Raw genomic sequence first — 16,346 nt, 5'->3', positions numbered from 1 at the left:
TGCTTTAGTTTGGACTTGATGGTTATGCTGCTGCGGCAACAAGCAACATGGTGTAAGAATCATATTGTCCATCTCTGAGAAAACTACATTAAAGGCTTGCTTCTTCACCTCAATTGGAACCCATTTAAGATTCAGATTTCACATTTTATGTGAACATGATGGATTTTAAGAGTACTTGGAAAAAAAAAAAATTATTACTTCTTGTAACTTTTAACTTAACTTTCTCTTCACAGCCATGTCCACTACCCACTTCCAATGAGATTTCTCCAATGTCCCCCAGACCTGACTGGAAAAAGTCAGTATCTTGATGAAGCAGATATATTTTATCTAAATCCCTTAAACTGGCTTTATAGAGAGTTTCACAATGATTCAACACTGCCTACTCACTTGATCATCTTCAGCATTTTAGAGGAGGTAAGGAAACATGAAAAAAGGGGAAACTTACTATTTATATTTCACCTCAAGTTTAGCACTCAAGTAAATAGACAACATAACTTTTTTAAGGTCCCTTCCAACACCCATATATTTTTTTAAATGTTTTACTTATTTTTGAGAGAGCATGAGCAGAGGAGGGGCAAACAGAGGGGGACAAAGGATGTGAAGTGGGCTTTGCACTGACAGCAGCAAGCTGATGAGGGGCTCGAACTCAAACCGTGAGATCATGACACTCAATCAACTGAGCCATGCAGGCACCCCACCATCCCCCATAATTTGTAATTCGTCTTTTCCCTGGTGAAAATCCGTCCCAGTTCTATAACTATCAAGATACATATGTTACTTAACAAGTTAATTCTTTTATTAAGGAACTATATTGTTTTATTAAGAAAAAAGTGGTAGAGACGCAAATGAGGTCATTCTAAAATTCTTGAAACAGTGCTCAGCAAAATGTAGCCTTTATTTATTTAAACGTTTATTTACTTCTAGGAAATAAGTGCTTTCCTAATTTCAAGCAGCTACGAGAGAACTGCTGTGTTCTTCCACACTCACTTGCCAGAAGGTCGAACTGGAAGTCACATATATGTCTATGAACGGAAATTAAAAAGGAAACTCAACAGAAGCTGAAATTCTCAACTGTGTTTAAATCTTTTCTAGAGAAACAGACATTGCTGGGTAGAAATATTCAGATGCTGCGTAAATACTCCTGTAAATACTGGGTAAAATTTATGAACTAGCAAAACACCACTGAACTGATTTACCAAATATCACTACTGAGGCAATGTATGAAAAATATCACAAAGTATAAAATCATATATTAATACAAATGCCAGATTTTAAATAAAGACCTTTAGTTTTCCTCATGGTGTAGTTTTATTGTTTCTTCCACAATATTCAGATGTGCAAGAAATTTCACAAGAGAACAAGTCAGCAAGCTCATAAGAAGGCAGCAAATTCTTCACAAGTCAACGGGCTCTTGAACCCACAAAAAGACAAGAAGCAAGTGTAAGATTATAAAGTGTTAAAGATGAAATTCCATCACAAGGTACTTTTTCAAGCTCTACTGCAAATTTAACACAAATATCAGTGTTAATTACACTTTGTCATAGGATTTGAGCTTGCTTTAAGCTCATACACTGAAAGGAAGACTCATTTCATGCACAAAATCTGTTGCATGCCTGGCTTCCTTGAAACTACAGTTGAACATTTCCAGTGCCAAAAAAATTTCAGCAAAACTAAACTACAGGAAAATGCAAGTTAGTAAGCTTTTGCTTGATGCTTCTGAGTAATAATGTAAAGTCATCAAACTGATACTTAGAAATGATAGAAAGACATTATCTTGATAATTTCATTTTAGTTTCAATACCAAACATTGTAGATACCATCCATGTTTCTGTTACCATTTTCTAATTTAACTTAATCATGACAATCAATATTTAGGGTCAAAAGGTAACTGCCCCAATTCTATTTCAAGATTTGCCATGTGTCTTCCATTAGTGCGACCATATTTATGCCATTTACCTTCCCTTTTATAAGGTTGTGGCTGAGGGTGCTTCTGCTCTTGTTTTCGATGCCTGGAGTTTTCAATATTTACCATACGTTGCTTTTTATCTGGTCGACTGAAAGCAGTAAACACATTTTTCATCTATGTTAGAGTTAAATTTAAACAAGAAACAATTTTAATGTTTTTCTCCATTAATTATCTGAACACTGAAAAAGGATGTTAAATTAACCTGAAGTATAATCCTAATACAACCATACCAAAAAGATTCAGTATTATACTTTTATCCTACAGGCAGAAAAAATAGACAAACATAACTGTAGTGGCAACAAAGGGGAAATACTCAACAAATAAATAGAAATGTGACAATAAAATAATGAGATGTGTTTCCATTATTTTTCCTTTCCTGCAAAACCAATCCCTCCCCATTGGCTTCACCCCTCAGCAGGAATATTTATACATCTCTTACAAACAAAAGAAAGTCTTTTTTTTTTTTTCCTCTTTACAGCCGCAGCTAAGGTTCATAAACAAAGGTCTGTATTTACGGTTTTCCTCAAACTCCATAATCAGGCTTCTTCACTACCTCACTAAAACAGTCCGTAATGCCATTCATGGCCACCCAATTCCCCAACCAAGAAATCCAGTCTCTTTTGTTTAATGTTTAAAGCATTTGACACACGTCTGTATATTCCTTTCACTTGAGATGATCTTTCAATTTTCATGATGCTATTCTATGGTCTTCTTCTCAGCCTTCATTCTCCACAACCCCTTACGTGTTAGTGTTCCCCAAGATTCTGATAAACACCCCCAGCCTAGACTATCTATATGCACACAGAATTTGGACTAGAGTCATGTATCTAATGGCCAACTAATTTTTTCCATGTGACTGTCAATAGTTACCTCCAAGCCCAATTCTCAATTCCAATTCCCCTTACTCAAAATGCCCTCGCATCCCTTACCTTAGTGATGCCACTATCCAACTAGTGATCCAACCCAGAAATCTGGAAGAAATGTTATTTTCTACTTCTCTTTCACAAGAAATACCACCAATTTTTCTTCTTACATATTATTCATATCTCTCTCCCACTCATACTATTAACCTAGTTAATCATCAGCTCATGTCTGTACTTTTTCAAAGACTACCTACCAGCTTCACTCTTTCCAACTAATCTTCCAGGCTATTGCCAATGATCCAAAATACAACAAGTCTTTTAGCATAAAATGAAGTCCTTCTGATCTTCACAAAAGATCTGTATCTTTTCATACCCCAGCACTACCTTGCCTCCTTAAAAGGACATGTCTTCACATCTCCAAATGTGTGCAAATGAAGTTCTCTTTGAATAGAATGTCCTACTCTATCTGCTTGACAAATTCTCATTTCTCCTTCAAAACCCAGTTTAAAGAAGTTCAGTTCAAAGACCACCTCACTCATGAAGCCTCCCAAAACATCTCCAGGTTGAGGCCACCACATACAATATCTCCATTCCTCACTTCATTTCTTATATTTACCTAACTCTCCAAAAGCTTGTGAGCTCCTTGATGGCAAGAGTTTTTCATGTTTCATCAGGGCAGCCTCACACTGTTTTGCTCATTGAGGCACTAGATATTTAATGACTAAAGATACCAGAATCAGTCTCATTATTTTATAGACACATTACATTTATTCAGAAAGATAATATATAACTATCTTAAGGATAAAAAAATAAAGCTAACATTTGAAGATTAGGTGAGTTTCAGGTTACAGAATATAAAGCTAATAAGCAATGAATAGTTTTATTTAGAAATTATGCATATAAGCCACACATATTATAACCTGTAGCTTGCTAAGTTTGCCTCTACCTTTATCAAAGATAATTTTGTACTAACTATTAAGTATCATAATTTAGTTGGTAAGTGGAATTAGGTAAGTAAGTGGGTCAATGCAAACTGTTACACACGAGTTCTTCCAATTTCAGAGTGAAATCTGAATTTACTCACCCAAAGTGAGTAAAAAAATAAAAGATTAAAGGAAAATAATTTCACTTAATTACCTTTTCATATAAACTATAATGAAAAGAAACAAGATAGGCTAAAATAGGATCTTTTTTCCTTAACATATTTTTAAGGCAGAAATTAAACCATTTGCTCGAGTCAAAGTGATCATATGAAATTTTCAGTTTGTAATAGCTATTAAAATTTTATCTTTCCATTTAATTTATTCTAAATTCTCTAGCAATAAAGTACTTTTACAAATAACACTTTTTTTTCTTTATAAAAAGTACTTTATGGATAGTAACATTCCACGATGTTAAAATGATAAAAATGCTACCCAATCTATAAATGTTAAAAACTATTATAATAACATGGTGCTATGTAAACCGACCTGGGTCCATATGGAGGGGAAAGAGTGTGACCAAAGAAGTGTCTATATATATATCCATCCAACTTCTCAAACACTCCATCATTATCTACTTGATATTCCTTCATGTCTTTAAGATAATCTTTAACATCATTAACAAAGTCTGTGAAGAGCTTCTGATCATGTATAAAGACACCATTTAGGAAAAACTTATTGATGAACTGATCAAGTTCTTTCCAGTGATGAAAACTATCCAGTTTTTCTAATAAATACCTTTCAATTAACTGTCTAAATTCATCTATCCTTACAGGATTCAACACTTTCATATTAAAAAGGTTAATGGATTCCTGTTGAGCACATTCAAATACACCAGAACAAGACTTTCTGAAAGAATCAAAATTTGCACTACAGTCATGCTCAGAACTGCATTTCTGTGATTTTGTATTTTTTCTAAATTCTTCAAAGTGAATTGGCTTTTCTTTCCTTCCCTCTCTTTGCATAGTAGGGCCTCTATTATTCTGGTTTTGTGTACGTGACTTATACTGTGGGTGTAAATATTCACTAAAGACTGTCGGTTTTTTAGCTGCTTCTTCTTTTGTTGCACCAAATCTTTTATTGCCCTTTTCATCAAAGATATTCTTGGTGGTATCTTTGAAATGCCTGAAAGTGGATTTAACTGAATCTGAAAACTTTTTCAGATTTTCTTTCACAGCTTCTTTAGCTTGTTTAATTTTTTCTTTATGATGTCTCACAAACTCCTTGGTAGAATTCTTCATGGCATCAAATGTTTCCTTAACTGAACCCAAAAATGTTTCCTTTGACTTATTTTTAGCCCTGTGGTTTCCTCTGCTCCCTTTCTTTTTTCCATCAGTTTCTTGTTTTACATTTTGATCTTTTGCCTCAATATACAGCCTTTCCCACAAATCAGAACGCTGCTGTTCAAAGTTTAGCTTCTGCTCCAGCTCAGTGAGTCTTCCCCGTAAGATTTCTATTTCCTTTTTTTCAGTCAATACATTCGGAGAGTCTGGGTTGCCATATGATTCACTAGAGCTTAACTGCTGGAGTTCCACCTTTAAAGCCATGGTTATCAGTCGTTCTCTCTCCAGTTCCTTCCTTAGCATCTTTGCTTCTGCCAAAAGAGTCTCCCTTTGATTAAGGAAGCTGTGTGTCTTCAGCTTTTCTTCTTCCAGATGCTGCTTAAGTTTCTGATTTTCTGTAACTAATTCAGTACCTGTCCCTTTATCTTCCAATAGCCTAATCTGTTCTCTTAGTTTCCTTAACTCTTCCTGTAATGAAGATAAGGCTTCTTCTTCCTTCTCCAGAGATATTCTTAAATACTGATTTTCTGTATCAAGGTTCTTTTTCTGAGTTTCAAAGGCCACCTTCTCTTCTTCAGTAAGGGCCCAACATCTTGCAAGGTTTTCCTTCAATGACTAAATTTTTTGAAAGAGAAGAAAGAAAAATGTCAAATGCCTTATTTAAAAGCTCAATTTAAATCTGTAAGATGAAATCATATATAACCAATACTCATAAATTTTTAGTATCTATTTTTTTTAAGATTTTATTTTTAAGTAATCTCCACACCCAATGTGGGGCTCAAACTCACAACCAAGATCAAGATCCAAGAACCAAGATCACTCTACCGACTGAGCCAGCCAGGAGCCCCACGTGTCTATTTCTGCAGACTACCCTTTATGCAGTATATGTATTTGTAGTGTATATGTATGTATTTCAAGATGTAAAAATAAAAAGGTTCATATGGAAGAAAATGCACAGCACAGAGCTACATCAAAATAATAACATAGCTGGGGCCCCTGGGTGGTTCAGTATGCAAGTGACCAATCCTTGATCTCAGCTCAGGTCTTGATCTTGGAATCATGAGTTCAAGCTTCACACTGGGCTCCATGCTGGGGTGTAGAGCCTACTTTAAAAAAAATTTTTTTTAATGTTTATTTAGTTTTGAGACAGAGAGAGACAGAGCATGAATGGGGAAGGGTCAGAGAGAGCGGGAGACACAGAATCTGACACAGGCTCCAGGCTCCGAGCTGTCAGCAAAGAGCCCGACAGGGGGCTTGAACTCATGGACCATGAGATCATGACCTGAGCCGAAGTCAGAAGCTCAACTGACTGAGCCACCCAGGCGCCCCAGGGGTGTAGAGCCTACTTAAAAAATATATATAAAATGAAATGTTTCATTAAATATAAATAAACAGCAACAACAACAACACAGCATGTTGGAAGAATTTAAAGACCGGAAAAAAATTAGCTATAGCCTAGTTTATCCCTAGTAAGATTTCTAAAATAGAACTAGGAGTACTTCTGATTAGTGTTCATTAGTGATTACTATTTCCCATAATCATATTAAAGCCTTAATGGTTTCTAGGTCCACTTACAAGTTAGAAGAAAAGGAGACAGGTCTTCTATCTTTTGACTACAGGACTCTAATCTCTCCTGAGAAGTCTCCTAAAGAGAATTTAGGCAGGACTAGAGGCTTCTCGGACCCTTAAGTGAAGATAATTTTTTATAAAAATAAAATTATAGCTAGAAGTCAGCACCCTTGATAGAGAAAAAAAACTATGTTCAATTAGGTTTACAGAATTTTGCTGCATTTCAAAGTAGCCTTGAATGATCTTTCTTTCAAGATGTTATTAGTAATAAACGTTCACCAAAACAGCAAGAAACTAAACAATATGCTTAAACAAGTTAATTGTTATAGCATTATCTAATCAGTTAGAGTATCTTATGTATAAATCAGCAAATGACACTTAAATTTTACTTAATTTACCACAGACATTATGGTTATTCATTTGAATCAGACAAAAAAAAATCCGATATACAAAAACAAAAAAAAAAGTCCTTTAAGAGAATAACAGGGGGCACCTGGGTGGCTCAGTCGGTTGGGTGTCTGACTTCGGCTCAGGTCATGATCTCACAGCTTGTGAGTTCGAGCCCCACATTGGGCTCTGTGCTGACAGCTCAGAGCCTGGAGCCTGCTTCGGATTCTGTGTCTCCCTGTCTCTCTCTGCCCCTCCCCTGCTTGCACTCTCTCTCAAAAAAATAAACTTTAAAAAAATTTTTTTAAAAAGAGAGAGACAGAGAGAGATAGAGAATGACAATATTGGGGTGCCTGGGTGGCTCAGTCGGTTAAGCGTCCGACTTCAGCTCAGGTCATGATCTCACAGTCCATGGGTTTGAGCCCCGCATAGGACTCTGTGTTGATAGCTCAGAGCCTGGAGCCTGCTTCGAATTCTGTGTCTCCCTTATCTCTCTGTCCCACTCACACTCTGTCACTCTCTGTCTCTCAAAAATGAGTAAATGTTTAAAAAAAATTTTTTTTAATAAAAAAATTAAATAAAGAGAATGACAGTATTTCCACTTGAAAGATAACCATCTGAAATGGACAGTTCACTGTCTTCAGTCTTCGAAGAACAAATTAAAATTTAAAATTTCATTATCATCATTTTATCTGCTCTCCAAATGAGAGAGAAAACAAGTTTCATGTATGCAATGGAAGTGGACCACAGGGTAGTACAGGGTAATGTAGCATTATCTTTAAATGCAAAAGCATAAGGGGCCACAGAATGACTGCAGGGTATATTCTGTATTCAGTAAACTCCAGTCTTGAATTAAGTGCCTGATAAGCAAATCCAGGGTCAGGTCTCCCATGAAGATCTTCAAAGCCACATTTAACAGCTGGAGATAAGAGATCTGCAAGAACTGACTCAGTGAAGATCTATGCAGGGTCAGTCTCCTAAAAGTCAACATCATCCTATGGAACCAGAAACCACGATGGTAAAGAAGAAAATGGCTACTCTTTTTACAACATCCTTTGATCCAGGTAGGAAAAACTACACTATTAACAAATAACTTGAGTAATCCCTGCCTGAAAGAATTCAGATGTCAAGTGGGATTCTTTTAAGGAAATGTAATGTGACCCTATAAGGGATACACACATCAACTGAAGGAAATTTAAAGGAATGGAAGAAAAAAGCAACAGTTTACTTTTCTACCCTGAGTTCTGCAAGCCCTATGCCCTTCTTATGGATGAACCAGATAGGAGACCAGCTATCGCGCTGGTCCTCATACCCACACAGGTATTAAAAGAGCTGCTGGGTGGTAGGTAAGTTTTAGGTGGGAAGTAGAACATGCTCTCTCTTCCATCCGATCCAACAAGAAACCAAAGAAAAAAAAGGACTGGCTGATTACTTCATTTCCCTTGATGAAGGAAAGATCTTAGAGAGAGGCTACAAACTCCTCTTTCTCACTGATTGGAAATGTTTTGTTCAGTTCTATAAAAATAATGCTAATAATAACAATGTTTTCTATATATATCAATTAAAAATGTTAATTATAATAATCAGAAATAACATCTTTGGTGTCAGATAAATTCAGCTCTGCCTTGCTAGCCTTGGAAAAGTTAGCTTTTTTGAACCTCTTTCCCACTTTCCCATCTATGAAATGAAGTTAATACTTGCTTAACTCACAGAGGTGTGGAAAGCAATAAGAGTAATACTGTATGTGAGGTACTCACAGCAGTGACTAGGACACAGTAAGTAATCTACAATTATAATAGTATATTTACTCACTAATAATCTTCTTTGTACTTGTATCTGAACAGCACAATAATTATTGGCTAACAAGTCTTTTTTATAAAGTTTGTTAGTAGTACCTACCTTATAATCTATAAAAGATTCTTGTTCCTGTTGACATTGGGAAAGATAATCCTTCATATCATTCAATTCATCTTCATGTATCTTTCTGACTAACTGTTGACGCTTCTGAATCTGAATTGTGCCTGAAAAATGAATAAGTAAAATCTCATGATGTCATTCATCAAATAGTGGTAGATAAATGTTAATATAAATCAGGCCAAGTAGGTTAATGCATTTTTTTTTAATTTAGCACACATCCACAGATACTTAAGCAGTTCACTATCCTTTTGATTAAAACAAGCCAGTCTACCATAACAATGGCGCTCAAGTTTGTTGTTTTTGAGAGATGGCTGAGATATAAAAAAATGTTGTCTTCAACGGAAACAAACAAACCATGAAATCCATTCACAGGATATAAAAATAAAAGGAAATAAAATAAAAATAAAGGAAAAATAAAAATGTCTATTTTTTCTCACTACATTTTTGCCTAAATGATGTAACACAGCCCAAAAGGTATAGCAAGGAAAATAATTGGCTGTGATTACCTACCCTTCTCACAGCCAAATCTTTTAAAAATTCTGCATTAGTTAGGTCTGTGCTAGAGTGCCACCATCCCCATCCCAGCAGTGAAAAATCTTAAGCCAACTAGGAGTCTCTAAGTTTTCACCCTAAAAACCAAAATGTTAATTTGCCAAGACATGCTGTTCACATGCTGCTACATTCCTCATGCATGAGAGAGAAAAAAACAAAATAAAACACTAAGTCAAAAATAAGGCAAAAGGGGTGCCTGGGTGGCTCAGTCAGTTAAGCATCCAGCTCCTGATTTCAGCTCAGGTGATGATCTCACGGTTTATGGGACTGAGCCCCATGTCGGGCTCTGCGCTGACAGCGTGGAGCCTGTTGGGATTCTCTCTCCTCTCTCTGCCCCTCCCCAGCTCATGCGTGCAAGTGCGCGCGCTCTCTCTCAAAATAAAGTAAACATTAAAAAAAATAAGGCAAAAGGCATTTGGCAACCATGACATTAACATCTACAGTGGAATTCTATTATGTAAAGACATCACAGAATTTGGAATGAAAAGATGTAATGATAGTTTACTACTTCTTCCCCTACTGCTAAAAAAAAAAAGAACCTTTGATTTCTTCAATAATCTTGAGAAATAGTAAAGAGAAAACTTTTGCCAAATTATAAACAACTGTTACCAGCTCTGATATTCTTCTGTTAGGGTTCACTTCCTCTCTTTTAATTTTCCAATTTATAAAAGCATGGTAAATTTGTTTCAATATTACTCAAAAGAATTTCAGATTTTTTAAATGTTGAAAATTCATTTGTAGTTCCCCAAATAACCGAAAACCTCTTTGTTTTCAAACTGCTGACAGGATGAATTCCTTCACCCCCTTGGAAAATAACCTAAAACTATGTGTTGAGATCTGAATTTGCAGTACTATTACACAGTACGCGTTGGACATCTGTCTTAATGTAGCCTGATTTACCTCCTCTGCTATAGTCCAGCCAGTCTTCTCACTGCTCCCAAACCCAGCAAAGTTTACATTCAGATTATCATGTTCTCCGTTGCTGCAACAATCCACTTTCCTTCTACCTAGCATAAGCATAAGACCAGACCCGGCTCAAATCCTACCACCTCCAGGATGACTCAGTAAGTATAGCCTTTGAGCTATAATTCTTGTCTGTGCCACACAACTTAGTACTTAGTTATATTCTGTTACAATGTCTGAAGAGCAGGGTAGCCTATCAATACTTAAAGCAACTCCATGAGAAAGTCGAATCAACTGAACTCCACTGTTGATTTAGAATATGGATAGCCGACATGTATAAAGAGTAAGGAAGACAGGTGCTTCAAACACGAAAAATTTTTTTAACTTTTGTAAGCACCTTCAGACCCTAAAGCAGTACCACATTATCTGTAGTACATTGTTTTACTATCCTCACTCCTGCTAGTTTTCCTTTCCTTCTAGGAATGGTCTGATTCTCCAAGCTCATACAGAGCCAAGCTTGGTGAATGTTCGGAGTGATTCACTTAATGGGATGTTTTGTTACATAATTAGTAACCAAATGATAGATTATGGAATGCAATGACTAATTTCATGGTGCATGAGAAATTCAAACTGGCTCTGAAATCAACTCAAAAGAGCTCTTAAAGTGTTGAGATAAGTGCCAGAATTAAGAAAAAAATGTGATGTCCTTTAAATAGTGACCTTGAAAAACTGTCAGAGAAGTTTTTATATGTTCACCGAGCTAATCTCTTCACGATGCAGACCTATTTCATATTACCCAGGCCTTTCATATTCCAAAAAGATGCTTTTAAAAAGTATAAGAAAATGTTTTATTAAATATAATCATTAAAGTAAAATTTACAAGTAACCAAAATTTTAAACAGAGCAGTAGTTTCTTAATTTTGAAGGCACTCGTTTCTAAGTTATTCTTTCCACTAAATACTTAAAGGTCATGCAACTGGTGGGGTTTTAATGCAATTTGGATTAACATTAAATCACTGTCCAATTTTTTTAGTAAGAAAAAAAAGATTAAGAGAAGACCTTCTCCTTTGTTACCTCCATGTTTACCTGTGGGGAAAGAAATCATGCTCAAAAAAACATTCATACATTTGTTCCAGCTAGAAAATAACAAAATTAAGCATATATTTCAAGTCAAATCTCATTACAACAAACTTCAAGGGAGGATACAAATTACAGTATCTCAGTACTAAATTCAAGCAGATATCCACCAAGAGTCTAAATGTTAATTTTTTAATATAAAGTTAGACAAGAAGAAACACATTTTATTGACTCTGACTTTAAAGAAGTATTGACTGTCTTACTTATTCTAACATTACACTGTGCTGAATAATGTATCTTTTCCAAAAATTAACACATGGTGCATTTTGCATTAAGGTACACATTGTTGAAAGGAACTAGCACAACAGGAATATTCCAAAAGTTAAACTGTGGATCATATCAGCAAAACTCAGAAGTTCATGTAAGGCAAATTGAAATCTATAAAAGTGACAAGATCTAAAACATTTGCTTCATGTGTTTTTTTTCAAAATTCTAATACAGCAAAGAGTGTGAATGCTCAGTTCTCAAACAGTCTTATCTTTGTAGAAACAATCACATAACTAAGATTCAACAGTTAGGCTCCCAAATGAAAAATAACACCATATGGAATTCCCTCCTCTTTTCATCCAAAACACTTTTAAGGGCTTTGCATTAAAGATGATCAATATACATAAACACTAACAAGAACAACAATGAGAAAAGTATAATAATAAATTATAAAAAAATAAATTCTCAATTCATATGGATCATGGAAGCAGCAACAAATGTCACAAAATATAATGTTTGCATAAAACCTGAGGGGAAAAATAATGAGCACCAATTATTATGACATTTCAAATATAACCATTTCAACTGAGATTTAAATAATCTTCCAAATAAAGCCACAATTAAAGCTAGTTTGTGATTCTAAATTAAAATGATGTCCCTTGTGGTAAGCACTTCAGATTTTTAATCTTTTTCTTTAAAGAAAAAAAAAAAAACATGGATGCTACATTTCTTAAATAAATACCACCAAACTTCAGTGAAAAACAGCTTTGTGAGATAGGCAGCACTATCCCCATTTCCAAATGAGAAAACTGAGGCTCAAACAGATGGCAAGCTTTGCAAGGTTATATATTTAATGAGGACACTGAAAACAGATCCCAGAATTCCTCACTCTTAGTAAGGGTCCATACACTAGACCATGAATTTTTATATAACCAATTTTCAAATACTTACCATAGAAATGTCCAAATCCCATGCTGATTGCAATCACCAGAGCAAGTATAACACATTTATTGAGACCACTGCTGAACTGGCGTTTATGCAACTCCTTAGAGGGTTCGGTTTCTTGTTCGGGGAGTAGCCGTTCTTCAGAGTCAGAACTAGAAACAGTCTTCTTCCTAACACGGCGTCGTCTAAAGGCAGGACTAGGCTGATGACTGGTCTCATCGCTACTTGATTCGTCGTCGCTAGGCTGGGATGAAAATACTATTTAAAAAAGAAAAACGTAAATATTAAAAATTTTAGAATAGTTTTTCTAGTAAATATGATTTAGAATAATCAATGCCATCCCTACATGCCCTTTTACATAAGACAGCCAAAAACAAAAACAAAAGAACACAAACACTCAAGTTTTCAAGTTTATCAACATAAAGCCATAAACATCAAAGATTTCAACTGTGATACACAAGAATCAACCATAGTCTGTGCCTTTGAGGGTCTATCTGGTTTTATTTTTCAAACCTCTCTTAAAGTTTATACTGTTAGAACAATCATTCTCATAGTCTATTAAATTTCTTTGCTATTAGAACCATAAACAGATACTGTTTCTGGAAGGAAAAAAAAACTGTCAATCTCTTCTTTCAATTTCAAATAGAGGCAATTTAAGCTCAACTGTTGAAGGGACACAGGGAGGTATACAAACAGTTCCTGTGACTTACAAAGTACAACAACTACCTAAAGTTTTCTTGGGTGTATCTGGACCCTAGTTTCATTTCCATTCCTTGAGTCCTCAATCAAGGTTCAAAGCACTATAGTTTAACACAGGTATCCAGAAGTCAGATGAGCCCTTCCCTTCGACTGCCACTCTTACTAGAAGGTTATTAATTTTACCCTCTAGTAAATATGTCAGCATGAGGAAGTGACACAACAGCTATCTCCGATATTAAGGACTAGTCTGGTGCTGCTCCTTTATGAAAAGAATAGTAAAGAACAACAACAACAACAAAAAGCCACAAGAAATCTCAAGTCCTGGTATATCCACTAAAAAAATCACCTTTGGTTTTTTCAAATTTATAATTTGTTAACACCGCTCCATCAATCAATAAACTATATGTTAACACAGAAGGTTAGATAGCTTGGTAACAATTTCCACAGGCCAGTTAGAGGAATTAAAAAAAAAAAAAAAAAAGCACCAAAAGGATAAATGTGAACCTCAATGTTATACAAAGAGCTCCAAAATAACAAACATTCATGCTTCAAAAAAGTAAAATGGTTCTTCAGAAGACAGGATAACCATGCCACAGGAAAGTTGTTGACTTAGGTTAGGCAATACTTTTTAAAGATGGATCACAGAGGAATTCAGGTAACTTTCACACTGACAACAACAAACACAAAGACAAAAAGAACTACTGAATGAACGAATATTCCTAATATTTAGTGATACAGATGCCACTGAGAGATCTTTGGTCATGACCCTTATGCCCATCATGTTTATCTGGTTATTCTTGATCACTAGTTTTTCCCAGATGCCGTCGCCTCAGCTGTGAGGTTACATTTCTTGGACAAAGAGAAAGAAAGGAAGACTTAAACAAAGCATTACATAATACAAAGGCATTCAAGATCATGGCTGGAGCATTTAAGTCAGACTCTCTGGCAATATGTATTAAGATGGATAAATGCAAAAACAATTTGTCAAGATTCCTTTCAAATTTCATTTGAAATGTCACAAAATTAAATTTATTTAATTCTACATTAGCATATCACCATCATTATATATTCTAAGTAAACAAGGCAGCCTAATCTATATTAATAAATTCACCTCCTTATCTAATGCTTCCATCTTTTTTAACCCATACATAGGACAGCTAAAATATTTTGGTTTTAAATTTCTTCCAAAGCTTAATTTGGCCCACAGTCCAAGATGCAGGCAACGCAAAGGCATGCAGTAAGCTCAGCCAGCTTTATTACAAGACCAATTTGAACACCTGTTTAGAGTATCACAGATGACAACAGATATCTTTAAAGCACTAAGTAAATAGTAAATGTGACTAGGCACACTCAGCTCTGGAAAAGCTGATCAGATTTAGTCACACCACCTTGGAAAGCGAGTTGGCTAGGAACATGGTGTTTCAGCTGATCATCCCATCCCCTTATGCATTCAGGAATCTTCCACAGCTTCTCCCACCACCTTTCTTTTGTGAATAAACAGGAAAAAAAGATGTATAAAGCTTTGTTATAAAGACTAAAAAGGAAAAAGAGAATTGAAAATACTTATTTTAATTATCACTTAACATCGTTATTTGTGCTCCATCAAAATTTTACAATCAAGCCTTTTAAAAAAAACATATGCAATACAAACTTTTCTTTTTTTTTTTTCCAACATTTTTATTTATTTTTGGGACAAAGAGAGACAGAGCATGAATGGGGGAGGGGCAGAGAGAGAGGGAGACACAGAATCGGAAACAGGCTCCAGGCTCCGAGCCATCAGCCCAGAGCCTGACGCGGGGCTCGAACTCACGGACCGTGAGATCGTGACCTGGCTGAAGTCGGACGCTTAACCGACTGCGCCACCCAGGCGCCCCACAATACAAACTTTTCTACAGCTACCAACTTTGCTTTCCTGGGGGAGAATCCTCTGGCAGCAGTGGACAGTATTCTCAAATAAACAAAAAGTATATTGTCCCAAGAATCTAATTTAGAAGAAGAAAAAACCTGAAGATGAAATCCTACAGAGATGGAGAAGGGAAAGGAAAATCAAAATAACCAGGAAATAGGTAGTCAGGAATTAAACCAAGAAAAATAGGAGATAAGAGAGAGAAAACAAGACTCTTAGCAATGGATTTCTATATAGTATTTTCAACGTAATCCAAAATGTCCTTTTTTCTTATTACTTTGTAATACTTTATTGAAATAACTTACTCCTTTTGGAGATAGCAATGGATAAAAATACTCCTAATAAAATATTTCTCTTAACTGAAACTGTAAAATCCCCAAGAAGTCCAAGTTCAGAATGGAGATATAAACTAGAATAATGTGCTTTGAAGTGTCCAAATTCCTGAGAAAAATTGTTTATAGCATCAATTTCTTAGATGTCTGATTGGACTCTTCTGCTACTCCTGCTTCAATGTGACTACTTTTTCTGGCCCATGAATATTCTCAAATTAAACCAGCATCTACAGTTTTCCAAAAAAAAGGAAGGATGGAAAGAAAAAAGACTACTTGAATACAGCATGAATCCTGGATTTAAACAAAATAAAATCTGATGAACAAAAAAGGTTCTAAAATCATTTCATTAGTCCTTGTAATAAATGTACTACGTATACATTCTGGCAAAGGCTGACCACCACTAAGAATGCCAGTTGAGTATTTAAATATTTGAATGAAAAGCTCTTGTATACTAACTGAAAATAACTACCATTAAATGAGATAGCTAAAAATCTCTACTTGACATTTTTTTAGCTTAAAGTGGAATAAGAGAAATTCCATTTGTCTGATTCTGGCAAATGTTAAGTATTAAAGAATGGTAAATTCTAAGAAAATGATCCAAAATAGACACGTCCCTATTTTTCCATCAAATTAGGACATTTTGGAATCCCTTAGCAGTGCACCAACTTGTCTTTCCCACAACTCATCCTTGAGCTACTGC

The 16,346-nt window shown here is 35.4% G+C and overlaps 2 protein-coding genes across 10 annotated transcripts in view; one reads left to right on the top strand and one right to left on the bottom strand.

Moving 5' to 3' along the window:
* Nucleotides 1-1,298, top strand: part of PIGB (phosphatidylinositol glycan anchor biosynthesis class B) — a 40,886-nt gene extending 39,588 nt beyond the window's left edge. For all 3 annotated transcript variants that reach the window (XM_047861189.1, XM_047861187.1, XM_047861188.1), the window contains 2 exons: nt 234-414; nt 925-1,298. In XM_047861189.1, coding sequence (XP_047717145.1) covers nt 234-414; nt 925-1,062 — 319 coding nt within the window. In that variant the 3' untranslated portion in view covers nt 1,063-1,298. The remainder of the gene's footprint in view (nt 1-233; nt 415-924) is intronic.
* Nucleotides 878-16,346, bottom strand: part of CCPG1 (cell cycle progression 1) — a 42,494-nt gene continuing 27,025 nt past the window's right edge. For 2 of the 7 annotated variants that reach the window (XM_047861183.1, XM_047861184.1), the window contains exons 6-10: nt 14,797-14,892; nt 12,716-12,967; nt 8,948-9,069; nt 4,299-5,707; nt 878-2,054 (exon numbers count right to left, since the gene is read on the bottom strand). In XM_047861183.1, the coding sequence (XP_047717139.1) occupies nt 1,865-2,054; nt 4,299-5,707; nt 8,948-9,069; nt 12,716-12,967; nt 14,797-14,892 (2,069 nt within the window). In that variant the 3' untranslated portion in view covers nt 878-1,864. Of the gene's footprint in view, nt 5,708-8,947; nt 9,070-12,715; nt 12,968-14,796; nt 14,893-16,346 lie in introns of all 7 variants that reach the window. The other 5 variants (XR_007152739.1, XR_007152738.1, XM_047861185.1 and 2 more) reach the window with 5 other exon arrangements.

Source organism: Prionailurus viverrinus, chromosome B3 (assembly GCF_022837055.1).
Source record: "Prionailurus viverrinus isolate Anna chromosome B3, UM_Priviv_1.0, whole genome shotgun sequence".
Classification (NCBI taxonomy): domain Eukaryota; kingdom Metazoa; phylum Chordata; class Mammalia; order Carnivora; family Felidae; genus Prionailurus; species Prionailurus viverrinus.
The sequence above is the reverse complement of the archived record's forward strand: the minus strand, read 5'-3'. Positions and strand labels throughout refer to the sequence as shown.